The 14,344-nt window shown below is 37.7% G+C and overlaps 1 protein-coding gene across 10 annotated transcripts in view; it reads left to right on the forward strand.

Moving 5' to 3' along the window:
- G3BP2 (G3BP stress granule assembly factor 2) overlaps nucleotides 1-11,284 on the forward strand; it is a 91,026-nt gene extending 79,742 nt beyond the window's left edge. For all 10 annotated transcript variants that reach the window (XM_055297317.2, XM_063610366.1, XM_063610363.1 and 7 more), the window contains 4 exons: nucleotides 5,078-5,180; nucleotides 6,936-7,064; nucleotides 7,637-7,755; nucleotides 8,387-11,284. In XM_055297317.2, coding sequence (XP_055153292.1) covers nucleotides 5,078-5,180; nucleotides 6,936-7,064; nucleotides 7,637-7,755; nucleotides 8,387-8,659 — 624 coding nt within the window. In that variant the 3' untranslated portion in view covers nucleotides 8,660-11,284. The remainder of the gene's footprint in view (nucleotides 1-5,077; nucleotides 5,181-6,935; nucleotides 7,065-7,636; nucleotides 7,756-8,386) is intronic.
- Nucleotides 11,285-14,344: the final 3,060 nt, after the last annotated feature.

Raw genomic sequence — 14,344 nt, forward strand, 5'->3', positions numbered from 1 at the left:
ACTTTAAATGTCAAATCTCCATTCATCATCTACATAGGTGGTATTTGGGGTTTGGGTGTGTGAAATACAGATTAAGTTGGTTTTTACCAATATATAATATTGTTATTTAAAAGGCTTCTTAAAATAACAAAAAGAATGTTCCTTTTTCAAAAGCTTCAAATTCTATTTAGCAAAAATATTTTAGGTAAGAAATTCGGAGAGGCACAAGGTAGTGTGGCTTAATAAAGAATCTTTTTTTTTTTTTTTAAAAAGCAAAAAAAACAGGAAACTTTTTAACATACGCTGCCTAAGCTCTCAGTGTGTAAGTGGTTCACACCACTTAATTGAAGCCTGTACCAACTTATGACTGTAGTGTTCACCTTAACTGATCATTCTAGTATTCTGCTTTTTGTCTGTCATCTTACCCATTTCAGAGCTTTCAAAAATGTGAAAATAAGACACTGCCTACCTAAGTTTGTTAGATTTAGTTTAGAATGAACTAAATTCTAATTAAATTTATCAGTATATAAAAGGTGTCCAATTTTTTCCCTACATTTTGCATTAAACTTCATTCTACTAGAAAACTTATGTTTGAAATGTTAATGTATAAATGTGTCTTTCGTATGTTCTAAACAGTGAAATTTTGAGGTTTTAAAAGTAGTAATTTTTAGTTTTTTGGTGTTGGGACACGTAATCAGCTACATAAAAGTAGACTATGCCCATGATACCTTTTTCTTTTCATTTGGGTATTCGGGCAATATGTGGTTACCCTTATGTAAGATGGTCACCCAGAGTTCCATCTTAACAAAGGAAATTAGTTTGTGCAGTATTGTTTGTGTTTTTCTACCCATATGAAGACCCAATAAATAACTTTTGGCCCTTCTTTTGGAATCTTCATTTCCTGTCAGATTTGGATTTGGAACCTTTGGATTATTTCATTTCAGAGAGTTTAAACAGTTAAAAGTTAAAATAGCTAGTGCTTATGCCTTTGATATGCGCCAAGCATTGTGTGAAGCACTTTTTGTTCATTTTCAGTGAATCCTCACAACCAGCCTGTTAGGGTGGGTAGTATTATTTCTGTTTTAGAGATAGAAAAATTGAGGTCTAGAGTTAACTCACAGACATTTATGTACATAGTAGGGGTGGGCTTTGAAGTCATGCAGTTGGACATGAGTCCATATGTGGCTCATGTAAACGTTTATTTTTTTGAGACAGAGTCTCGCTCGGTCGCCCAGGCTGGAGGGCAGTGGCAGTGGCAGTGGCGCTATCTCGGCTCACTGCAACCTCCACCTCTCCAGCTCAAGTGATTCTCCTGCCTCAGCCTCCCGAATAGCTGGAATTATAGGTGCCCACCACGACGACTGGCTAATTTGTGTATATTTAGTAGAGACGGGGTTCACCATGTAGGCCAGGCTGGTCTCAAACTCCTGACCTCAAGGGATCTGCCCGCATTGGCCTCCCAAAGGATGAGGATTACAGGCATGAGCCACTGCGCCCAGGCTCATGTAAACCTTATGCAGTTCTCCAGCACCTTGCTGGAGAGTCGTGTATCTTATCTGTATTTACATCAAAGAGGACTCTTAAGACATGCCTGATTAAAACCTAGTCTCTTGCCCAGAAAAATACCTTCATATTTATCTCAAGTAGTTTGCCTTAAATATATTTTTGAAGTTAGTTGTAGGAAATGAAGTTGTATTTCCTATGCCACCCCTTTAATAAGACAAAAATTTTAAATGTTTAGAATTTAAACTTTAAAAGAACTTTCTAATCATTTTAGGCTATACTTAAAATGGATTCATGGTATTTCTACTTGATTTAATAATCCTTCAATTTTAGTTTGTTACTTTTATGTAGTATTCATTTCCTTGTACTTTGAACATAGATTATTGATAAAAGGAAATTAATTCCAGGGTATTGGTAGGCATTAACTTAGAAGTGGGTAAGTTAATTTCTTGAATAAAAGAGTTTGTCTGGAAATTGACTAGTTCACCTACAAAGCTTGTGTTTAATTGAAGGGCTTATTATTTGTGGTTATACCTGCTTTTATTGACTTGATTTGGTGGTTCTGTACTTACTTCATATTCTGTTTGACCTTCATTTGTGGGTTTGTCATTTGATCATACTTTCTGGTTGCATGGAATTAATTTTAAGGCCCTCTACTGTGTGGCATATTGGCCATTTTATCTGTTCAGAAAAACTAGTTTTAATCATGAAACTGGAGACTTGAAGAATTATAATTATGCAGCTGACTTAGTTAACATATGTCAATCAGTTACTGAAAGGGACAGTGTTAGCTTTTTGTTCTTGTATTTTTCTTAAACTGGCATCATCAGATATCTACTTAAAGTCAGATTCCTAAATCAATGGCATGAATTATTTGTAAGATGTTGGAAATTATTAATATTTAACTTTATCTGTTTTTAATTTTCATCCTTAAAGAATAAGGAAGAACTTTATTTTGCTACTTGTAGTTACTTGTGTTTTGATAATCTGTTTTGAAAATAATTTAAATCAGTCAAGACCAGGGCCTCATGTTCTTTGATAACATTTGGATTGGATGAGTCTAAGATTTTCTTAAATTTTGTAATAAAGGTACATTTAGTATTTTTATTAATTGCCAGTAATACACTCACTTTATTAAACTTTGACAGAGTATATTTATTCTCTAATTCTGTTTACATTCATACTGAAGTATGCTTTTAGACCCCCTTAGTTGAAGTTTCTAAATGACTGCCTTTTTCTGCATCATATTTTGCATCAAATTATTATATAGAATTAAACCCCAAATACAGATAGCAGTGGTCTCAGGGCTGTCACTTAAGTATCTTTGTCAGACATAGAACATTATCCTGCATGTTTTGGGTCATAGAACTAAAAATGTAATTTAATTTAAATGAACCAATAGTTACTGAACATCTATGTCTAATAGCACTGTACTTGGTTCTTTGGGTGATGTAAAAGTAAGTTAAGATATGGGCCTTGGGCACTGGCGTGCCTGTAGTCTCAGCTGCTTGGGAGGCTGAGGCAGGAGGATCACTTGAGCCTAGGAATTTGAGATTACAGTGAGCTATGATTGTGCCACTGCACTCCAGCCTGGGCAATAGAGTAAGACTGTGTCTCTCTAAAAAAATAAAAGATATGGACCTTATAGGAGTAAATACATATAAATAACAACAAAACCTGGAGAGAGTTAAAAATACTCATTTTAGAACTAGTAGAATTCTAGAATATCGTAAGCAACTTCATCTTGAGGGAAATAGGACATTGACATAGTGGAAAACAATGTAGGAAGAGGCAGGCAAACCTGGTTAAACTGTTAGCATAGGAGTTAATATTCCTTTTGGTTACAGTGGCTAAGTGGCTGAAATAATTTACATTAAATTGTCATTTTTGAAATAAGCTTTTTTTTTTTTTTTTTTTTTGAGACGGAGTTTCTCTCTTGTTGCCTAGGCTGGAGTACAATGGCATGATCTCCGCTCACCGCAACCTCCGCTTCCCAGGTTCAAGTGATTCTCCTGCCTCAGCCTCCCTAGTAGCTGGGATTACAGGCATGTGCCACCACGCCCGGCTTATTTTGTATTTTTAGTAGAGACAGGGTTTCTCCATGTTGGTCAGGCTGGTCTCGAACTCCTGACCTCAGGTGATCTGCCTGCCTCGGCCTCCCAAAGTGCTGGGGTGACAGGCATGAGCTACTGCACCTGGCCGAAAGAAGCATTTTTGTGTAAAAATGTGTCCTTGTAAATTACAATATCTGTTACATAAATGATTAAAGAGTTTGAGCCGCTGCATGGACTGAGGTCCTCAGAGATGACCACTTTTTTATTTATTTACTTATTTATTTTTTTGAGAAGGAGTTTCACTCTTGTTGCCCAGGCTGGAGTGCAGTGGTGTGATCTTGGCTCACTGCAATCTCCGTCTTCCGGGTTCAAGCGATAGTCCTGCCTCAACCTCCCAAGTAGCTGGGGTTACAGGCACCTGCCACCACACCCAGCTAATTTTTTGTATTTGTAGTAGAGACTGGGTTTCGCCATATTGGGCAGGCTGGTCTCAAACTCCTGATCTCAGGTGATCCACCCGGCTTGGCCTCTCAAAGTGCTGGGATGACATGGAGATGACCATCTTTAAAGATGGGACTGAAATTACTAGCTTTCTGAGTTGAGGACATGTTCTCCATATCCTGTTGGGTGTTTTCAGCATCCTTTGTAGGCTCATATATTTGTCTCTCCTTGGACCATAAATATTTGGGTAGTAGAAGGTCTGAAGAGGTTGGGAATACTGAAAATGCTGTTGTCTTGAGGAAAAGGTAATAGCAGACGCTGATGTAATTTTGTTTTAAAGATAATTATATGTTTAATTCAGCAGTTGGCAGAAACTTTTGGGAGGCATCTTAAACTGTCCTATTACTCCCAGCCCCCTAGTTAAGGAAAATCGTTGGGATCAATACTTCAAATGCATATTTTTCTCATAAGGAAGAACAGTAGGGAGCTAAAGGACTTTAACTATTTGAGATGCTACATACAAGTTCCTATAAGTTTCTGTCATTTTTTTAACATGCATTTTAACCTTACAGGTAGCAATTTTAGGTGTTAGAGCAAGCTAATTTTTATACTTTGAACTATAAAAATACTGATTTTAAGATTATGGGCAAAGATTTAGGCAATACTATTGAGCACTGTTAAATTTGAAGGATAGCAAATTAGATTTTTCAGAAATTATGTGTTACGTATTCTTGTCTAAGATGAAGATGGCTTTTAATTTTGTTTATGTATTTACATGGAGTGGTTCATCTTGCATTTTTGTGATTTTTTTTTTTGGTAGCAATACCGTTGATATAACTTTAATGAAAAAATGTGACTGTAAAAAGCAGCTTATTGTGAGTTACACAGCATTAAGTGGGAAAACAAAAGCTACCTACAGTCCTAGATTGGTACAGAATATCTTGATAAAAATATATTTTTCTCATACATATGACACTATGTTAAAAACATTCTAAACTTAAAACTACTGTTATGTCTGCTAGTGACTTGTCGTTAGTTGCTTTGGTTGGCTTTTCTCCTGTGGAGTGTTTTTTATAATGTTTTTTTTCTTTATATTTTAGCCAAGAGTTGAAGCTAAACCAGAAGTTCAGTCTCAGCAGCCTCGTGTGCGTGAACAACGACCTAGAGAACGACCTGGTTTTCCTCCTAGAGGACCAAGACCAGGTGAGTCAGCTCCTTTATAGCCTTTAGCATTTAACATTTGTAAGGCTGGAAAAGACTGAACTTAAAAAACTATGATGTGTTCTATACACAGACCCATATAGTCTCAAATTGCTTAAAGATGTGATGTGAGCAACCCGCTAAAATAGTGTCTGGGGCCAAATAACCAATTTTTAGGGAGGATTGGTTGCCATGCCATGGTGACATATTTTGAAGGTGTAAAAGACTTAAGTCTTATGTGGTTATTGTCACTGGTTTTTTGTTTTTTGTTTTGAGACGGTGTCTTGCTCTGTCGCCAGGCTGGAGTGCAATGGCGTGATCTCAGCTCACTGCAACCTCCGTCTCCTGGGTTCAAATGATTTCCTTGCCTCACCTCCCAAGTAGCTGGGATTACAGGCACACGCCACCAGGCCCAGCTAATTTTTTGTATTTTAGTAGAGACAGGGTTTCACCACGTTGGCCAAGATGGTCTCGATCTGCTGAACTTATGATCTGCTCTGTTTATCCTCCCAAAGTGCTGGGATTACAGGCATGAGCCACTGCTCCCAGCCTAGTCACTGGTTTTAAGAGTTCAAAACCAAGCTGCCAATAACCTACTCTCTTAGCAGTCTTATCTCTTCACAGATAAACAATAAGCACATTTTGATTCTTAGGTATTAAGTTGCCATGATTTTTGACTTGTTTACCTTGTTAGCTATACATGTAATACCTTTATTTGAACTCTGTAAGAATGTTTAGATTGCTTTGGGGAGGAGATGGGGAGAGATGGAGATAGTATATATCACATTTACAAAGTTAATTTTTAAAGTGATATGTTACTAAACTAGAAGTCCTAAATTTGTCACTTATTAAACTTGGGATCTTGAGTGAGACCGTTAAATTCTGAGCTTCTTTTATGTCAAATATTACACAAATTATTCTTTTTTTTTTTGAGACGGAGTCTCCCTGTAGCCCAGGTTGGAGTGCAGTGGCGCGATCTCAGCTCACTGCAGGCTCCGCCCCCCCGGGGTTCATGCCATTCTTCTGCCTTAGCCTTCCGAGTAGCTGGGACTACAGGCACCCGCCACCTCGCCCGGCTAATTTTTTGTATTTTTAGTAGAGACGGGGTTTCACCGTGTTAGCCAGGATGGTCTTGATCTCCTGACCTCGTGATCCACCCGCCTCGGCCTCCCAAAGTGCTGGGATTACAGGTGTGAGCCACTGCGCCCGGCTACACAAATTATTCTTGTATTGCCTATTTTCCTCACTGTGTTGTGTTATTGGGAGAATCAAATAAGATTTTATGTATATCGTATACATACACACTAATATGTATAGACTGCATAAATGTGATGATTGCTGTTAAAATTTACTGATTGCTGTAATGTCATACAGCCAAAGAATTTTGAATTTCAAAAAAACTAAGCAAATACTTAGTAGAGCTATACCTCACTGTCTGAAATCTGCTTGGTTCCTGGGTGATGGCAACAGTTTGGTTAAGGAGGAATACCTGTAGTACTAATATTTGATATTTGTATAATCCAGTAGATCTAGAAGAAGCTATTTTAGCAACCCAGTCATTGTCCTCACTTTACATTTGAGTGTCATGCTGTTTTCTAACCTACTAGTAATAAGTACTTTTGCCTCTTTTTCAAGAAGCTCACCTAGTCTTATTAAACTAAAACAGGAATATCAATATTAAGTGATTTTTACATTCATTCCTTTGAAGTAGTTTTATGATATTGTAAACTTTAATATATGCTCTATTTCTATTCTCAGGCAGAGGAGATATGGAACAGAATGATTCTGACAACCGTAGAATAATTCGCTATCCAGATAGTCATCAACTTTTTGTTGGTAACTTACCACATGATATTGATGAAAATGAGCTAAAGGAATTCTTCATGAGTAAGTGATTTATTTTGCTGTAGAAGTTTTTAAATTATTTTAAATTAAGCAAGAGGCATATGGAGCTTTTTTAATAACTATTTTTTAAAAATGTTTCTCTCTTTATACTGTGTCCAGCTACCAGACTCACCTTAATTGTGCAGAAGGGAGTAGATGACTTATCTCACATGTTTCTCAGTGACTGCTTAGTGTTGATTTGGCCTGGCTCAGTAGTGTTTAGAAGAAACAGCTGGATAAATCAGTTATAAATTCAGAGATAAAGGATTCATTTGGCAAATGGGTCAATATATTAGGGTAAAATACATTGTCTTTCCAAAATTATGCAGTTAACTTTACTTATGAAAGGACTACCAAAGATGCAGAAAGGTACACAACAGGCGGGCAGGCTACTTGGTATCTTAGGTGATTGCCTGCTTGAGTAAATGTACCTTGGCTATCACTGTGTGTAGAAGCTTGCGAGTTTTATTTTAAAATGGATCGGGGAGATAACGATTATTCATCCTGAACAATTAGAGCCATCAAGGTATTCTGTTAAAAATATTTAACCCTTGATGTAATGTATATTTTCACAGGTTTTGGAAACGTTGTGGAACTTCGCATCAATACCAAGGGTGTTGGGGGAAAGCTTCCAAATTTTGGTTTTGTGGTTTTTGATGACTCTGAACCAGTTCAGAGAATCTTAATTGCGAAAGTAAGTGATTTAAAGGGCATAATTCAAGACTTTATTATTTCTGTTGTGTATATTAATATGGGGTTTTTAAAAACCATAGAAAATCTTTTAATAATAAAGCCAAAAATAGTTATTAAATGGTATTTATGCAAAGAATAAAGATTTGTTAGCAGTTTGCAGATCATTTTAAGTTTTGTTATTTGCTTTGCTGAAGAAGGTGGGAAAGATTGCACGTTAAGAATTTTGGCTGGGTATAGTGGCTCACACTTGTAATCCCAGCACTTTGGGAAGTTAAGGCAGAAGGATTGCTTGAGTCCAGGAGAGTTCAATACCAGCCTCGGCAACAGTGAGACATTGTCTCTACAAAAAAAGAAAAATAGCCGGCCATGGTGGTAGACAGTTATAATCCCAGCTACTCAGGAGGCTGAGGTGGGAGGATCACTTGAGCCCAGGATGTCAAGGCTGCAGTGAGCCATGCTTGTGCCACTAGCTGTCACCAGCCTGGGTGACAGCTGAGACCGTATCTCTGGGGGGTGGAGGGGCTTATAAAAGTGTTTTATTCCTTATGCTTATCTGACTTACCTGTTCAGAGTAATCATTTCTATTGCTGTCTAACCTGCCCATGTAAATATTTTTCTCCTCTTTTATAAAGCCGATTATGTTTCGAGGGGAAGTACGTTTAAATGTGGAAGAGAAAAAAACAAGAGCTGCAAGAGAGCGAGAAACCAGAGGTGGTGGTGATGATCGCAGGGATATTAGGCGCAATGATCGAGGTCCCGGTGGTCCACGCGGAATTGTGGGTGGTGGAATGATGCGTGATCGTGATGGAAGAGGACCTCCTCCAAGGGGTGGCATGGCACAGAAACTTGGCTCTGGAAGAGGAACCGGGCAAATGGAAGGCCGCTTCACAGGACAGCGTCGCTGAAGCTCCACTGTTGGCAAAGTCTTGGCAGTGGTACATTATTCATCGTGTTTGCATTCTTGTTAATTTTTTTTTGGCTTTGGAATGTGACACAGCCTTTTTGATCATTTCTTTGATGTGAAAAGCATCTTTGGTTATCAGTTAAATTGAGGTGGACATTATTTCCCCAATTTCACAACAGGATTCACATTGTTAATTTATAAATCTAGACTTGGAGAATTAAGGACTGAGAAATGACCATATCTTAAACTATCTACGACAAAGTGAACTTAAAAGGACATACCCACTGAATTCAGGTCCTTTGAGTAAAAAAAAAATTTTCTGCTGCACATTTTGTTTAAGTGTTACTGTTTCTGCCTGTTAATGTTGGGAACACAAATAGTGCAATTTGTGCAATTGGAGAATCTTGCCTTTTTTCTTGGCTCCCCCCAAAAATAATCAACAGAAACTTGTTATGCACTCATCAAAATGTACTAATGGGTACTCTGAACTCATTAACATTGACATCTGCAACAGGAGGCAACAGGGAAAAAATCTTTCATCTTCTTTTCCAGTAGAGAATAGTTTGTGAAATGATGAGGGCATTTTATCTGCTTGCTGTGACCAGCGTGTGTACACATAAACCTTAACAAGACTACAAGTATATTCCAGAAGGAAATCATTTTAGTTATGAACTCAATAACAAAAATTAGAACTTCAAATGCGATGGTCTTGACTATTAGACCAGATTTAGTAGCTCCATATCTAAGATTTTTCTACCTGCCCCTCTTCAGTACAGGGATGGCTGGCTGCTCAACACACTCCTCCTCCCCCTTTTTCCTTTCTTTAAGCTGTGTACAGTGAAAATTGTCTTTACTGTATTTTTGTTCTCTGGTAATAAGCATGATGGTGCCTTCTATTAATACATCATTCCAGTCTTGCTGGTAATTTTGTACAGTATAGTGTATGAATTGCTGTGCTGCAAAGCCAAACAGCTGCAAAATGTTGAAAAATCATCGAAATGTATAAAAATTGCAGTATCTTTAAAATCAGTAAAATGGACTAGCATATTATTTATCTTGTTCTTCAGTTAACAACTTTGTGTTCTCTGTGGTAGGGAGGGAGTCCTGTGTGTTTGTGGGGAGAGGGAAGGAGGAAGTCAGTTATTTGAGTAAGTCTCTAGTTGACTTTTCTCTTAGCTTGAATGTGGACGTTGAAACGTATCACTTCAGGACTTGGAAAAGTCAGTCAACTTGACATACATTTTTAGTGACATTTTAAAAGCAGTCAGATTCTATAAATGGCAAGTAAGCCTGAAGTGAGGATACTGCAATTTTCGGAGAAAAGAACAGCAGCTCTTTAAGTGTTTGCATTTTCTATTTGGGGGGCAGGGAACTGTCATTCATTTTGCACAATTCTTGAACTGATGTCAGCACCCGAGTGGCTCCTGAATTTAAGTCTGGGACGACATCTTTTATTTTTACATGAATCTTTAAACAATTCTGTGAGCAAAGTTTGTAGCTGCTGGATTATTGTCTGTCTTTATAGCAAGTTCCAGTAAACCACAAGTATGGCAAAGCTTATCCAATTTTATGCTTGGAGCAATCAGTACATACCAGTTTCTGATGTTTCAGGCAGGAGTGGGGTAAATAAGTGTGACCACTTAAAGCTGCTCGTTAGCATGGGAGACTTCTCCATTCTATCTTTGTAAAACAGACAAGATATGCACTTGACATAGCAAATTGGTTCTGAATTATGCATCTGTTTGCTCTTTAGTAAACTAGAAAATGATGCATGTATTTTGTTTTTCATGTACTGGGCAATATGAGTAAAATCTGTCCCTTTTTCCCCCTTTGAATGAGGTCTTCCATGTTTGAGGGAAAGTCTTGCACTATTGCATATATTTTGGGGACACAGATTTTCATAGTTTCCAGTTTTGGGGGGCTTAAGGATTTTTTTTTTTTCTGTTTGAAATAGTTTTATACTTTCTGATGTATAGTACTTGAAATTCTTACCAGAAAATTACTTTGGAGTTTTGAAGCCTTTATTAATACTACTTTTAAAGAAGCAGTTGTTTTATTGTCAATGTTTTTTTTCCCCAAGCATATTTTCTTGTATTTCTGTTTCCATATATATATATAATTTCCAATTCAGGATATTGCCCTGCCATCCATGAAAACTGTTCTGGCACCAAAAGTAATGACAAATGTTAAGTGTAATAATAGAAAAGTAGAGCAAAGAGCCATTCAGCTTCAGTCTTTACATACCATGAATAAAACATTAAAACATCATATGGAGAAGTTTACATGGTGATTGTTCACCTGCAGTACTGTGGACTTTTAACATTTTGTCCTCTTTTCAGTGAAACAGTAAAAATATTCATCTACCATTACTGTTATTTGCTGATTTTATTTTATTTTTTGATGGTAATATTCTATCCTTATGACACTATTGCAACCAAATTGGCTTTACCATCTTGGCTTTAGTAGGTATAGAAGACAATGGATTACCATCTTTATTGCTGTAATGTGTTAAGCATTATATGCTAGTAGAATCTAGTTTAATTGTTTCAGGTGGAAAGTATTCTTTGAGTTTCCATATTGAATGTGTTTGGACTAAACAAACAATAAACTACTGATGTCTGCAGCATTTATGTATGTCCCTAATTTAATCTATAGTTTGTATTGTTCCCAAATGTTTTCTTCCAGTTGCATTTCATACAAACTAAGTGGGAATAATAAGCAGCTGGGTTTTAGAACAATTTATTTGTGAAATTCGATATATATAAAAAAAGTAAAACATTTAAGTAACACTTGACCGTTGTAAGAGATCTATCCCAGTCCAGTTAGACTGCTGGTATACAGGTTGAATGTTAGAATAATAAGTAGTAAGAATGATGAGAATGTAGATTACAACCTTGGATTTTCTGAAGTATTTCTGCCTTGCATCTCACAAGAAAGGAGAAGGGAAGGGATGAGAAGATTGAGGTTACCTGAAGTTAATGGACATGACTCAAGTTCAGAAATTGGAACCAATTTATCAAGCTCTCCAAAAATATTGATGTGATCATTAGCCATATTTAGTCATGCTTTCAATGAAAAATGAGTTCCTAAGGCATGTGTAATTTCAGAACTTGAATCTTTTCCTTCCTAAAGGGGATGATATAGTTGAATTTTACCTGCTATTAATAACACTCTAAGATTTCTAAATCAGTCTTCACAAACTGGTACTGGGGAGAAACCAGAATAACCATTGCTTAATCTTAGGGAGGAAGGAAGACTTAAACCTTTTGTAAACTGACTTCTAATTATAATGTAATTTATCTAACTCTGGCAATGGAAAAACATTTTTTAAAGGGGATAAAATGTGTATCTCACACTGTTGAAAATAGATTCAAATTTAAAAGCAAATTATTACTTGGTCCCGGGAATTTATATGGAATAACATATTTGAAAACCTTAGCCACTCGAGGTTGAGTTGCTCATCGTAATTTATGTTTTAGCTACAGATCAATAGAGACCCTTGATTTTTTTTTTAATTTTGTGTTTATAAGACTTCCTAGTTAGAAGACTGTTTTGATCAGTTTGATGCTAGTGCTCTTTATTTACAATTACTGGATAAACAAGTCACGAAAGAAATTTGTAATTTAAATATGTTCACATAGAAAATAATTTGCAACATTATCAATTCCTAAATAATGAAGTTTCTGGCAGTTTTTGATAAGGACTAAAATCTTTTAATCTATGTAGTACATGTACACATTATGTTTCATATGCTTCAGGAATATAGGAAGTTTAGAATTTATGAAATTTTTCAAAAGTCTTTTTAGCATTATCAAATACTGGGCAAAATACTGTAAGTGCAGATTCAGAATTAAGCATTAACAGAAGCATTACTAGCTTTCTGTTAATTGCCAAATTAACTGATCTTTGTCTTTGACCTCTAAAGTTTTTTTTTTGTTTTTTTTTTTGAGTTGGAGTGTTGCTCTGTTGCCCAGGCTGGGGTGCAGTGGCGCGATCTCAACTCACTGCAACCTCCACCTTCCAGGTTCAAGCAATTCTCCTGCCTCAGCCTCCCAAGTAGCTGGGACTACAGGCATGTGCCACCATGCCCGGCTAAGTTTTTGTACTTTTAGTAGAGACAGGGTTTCACCATGTTAGCCAGGATGGTCTCGAGCTCCTGACCTCATGATCTGCTCCCTGCCCCTCCAGCCTCCTAAAGTGCTGGGATTACAGGCATGAGCCACTGCGCCCGGCTGACCTCTAAAATTTTGATAAAGCTGGCTGCCTCCTTGAAATGCTTTCACTTTTGTGACGTTAATATTTTAACTGCTCCTGGTTTTTTTTGTTGTTGTTGTTGAGTCTCGCTCTTATTGCCCAGGCTGGAGTGCAATGGCTCGATCTTGGCTCACCACAACCTCTGTCTCCCAGGTTCAAGCAATTCTCCTGCCTCAGCCTCCCGAGTGGCTGGGATTAGAGGCGCGTGCCACCACGCCCAGCTAATTTTGTATTTTTAGTAGAGACGGGGTTTTACCATGTTGGCCAGGCTGATCTCGAACTCCCGACCTCACGTGATCCACCCGCCTCGGCCTTCCAGAGTGCTGGGAATACAGGCATGTGCCACTGCACGCAGCCTCACTGCTCCTGTTTTCCTATTGTCACCATACCCTACTAGTTCCTTCTGTCCCTTGTCTATTTTCCCCACAAAATTTCTCTGGGTCGTTTTATTTAGGCCAGGCACTACATTGGCTTCAATATATTATCCACTCAGTAAAATTCCATATACTGTATGATGGTCAAGATCAGAACTTTGGAGACAGCCTGGGCTTGGATGGCAGCTCCACCATCTAAGCGTTTTTCTGTGCCTGTTTCCTCATTTGTGAAATGGGATGGGTGATTATGAGGACTCAGGTAACATGTAAAGCACCTAAAATGTGTGGTGTTAGCTTTTTGTGTGTGTGTGTGTGGTTTTTGTTGTTGTTGTTGTTGTTGTTGTTTTTTTTTTTTTCGATGGAGTATCGCTGTTGTTGCCCCAGGCTGGAGTGCAATAGCACAATCTTGGCTCACTGCAACCTCCGCCTCCTGGGTTCCAGAAATTCTGCCTCAGCCTCCCGAGTGGCTGAGATTACAGGCGCCCGCCACCATGCCCTGCTAATTTTTGTATTTTTAGTAGAGACAGGGTTTCACCATGTTGGCCAGGCTGGTCTTGAACTCCTGACCTCAGGTAATCCACCCGCCTCGGCCTCCCAAAGTGCTGGGATTATAGGTGTAAGCCACAATCCCTGGCCAGTGTTAGCTGTTATTGACTCAGTTGCATTTCTACTGTCTACCTACCCTGCATTCCAAACATGTCTTTTTAAATATCCTTTTGGCTAGTTCCCTTTTGATAATTCAAAATTGGTAAGTCCAAAACAATATTTTTTTCGTATGCAACTTAACCTGTGTATACCTGGCTCTGTAATGATGAACATCTCTTTTTCTGATTTAATCAGCCTAGAAATGTTTGAAGTCTCATCTTTTCCATTCAATACTTTCTGTCTTCCTCCTCCTTTATTGTCCATTTTCCCTTCCACAAGACTTGTTCATGTTATTCTAACTTCCACTGGCTCATTCAGTTTATTCATTAACCATTGAACTTCAAAATACCAAGCACTGTTCTAGGCACTACTAAAAAATGATTAAAGCCAGGCACGGTGGCTCACTCCTGTAA

This window comes from Symphalangus syndactylus, chromosome 10, assembly GCF_028878055.3.
Source record: "Symphalangus syndactylus isolate Jambi chromosome 10, NHGRI_mSymSyn1-v2.1_pri, whole genome shotgun sequence".
NCBI lineage: Eukaryota > Metazoa > Chordata > Mammalia > Primates > Hylobatidae > Symphalangus > Symphalangus syndactylus.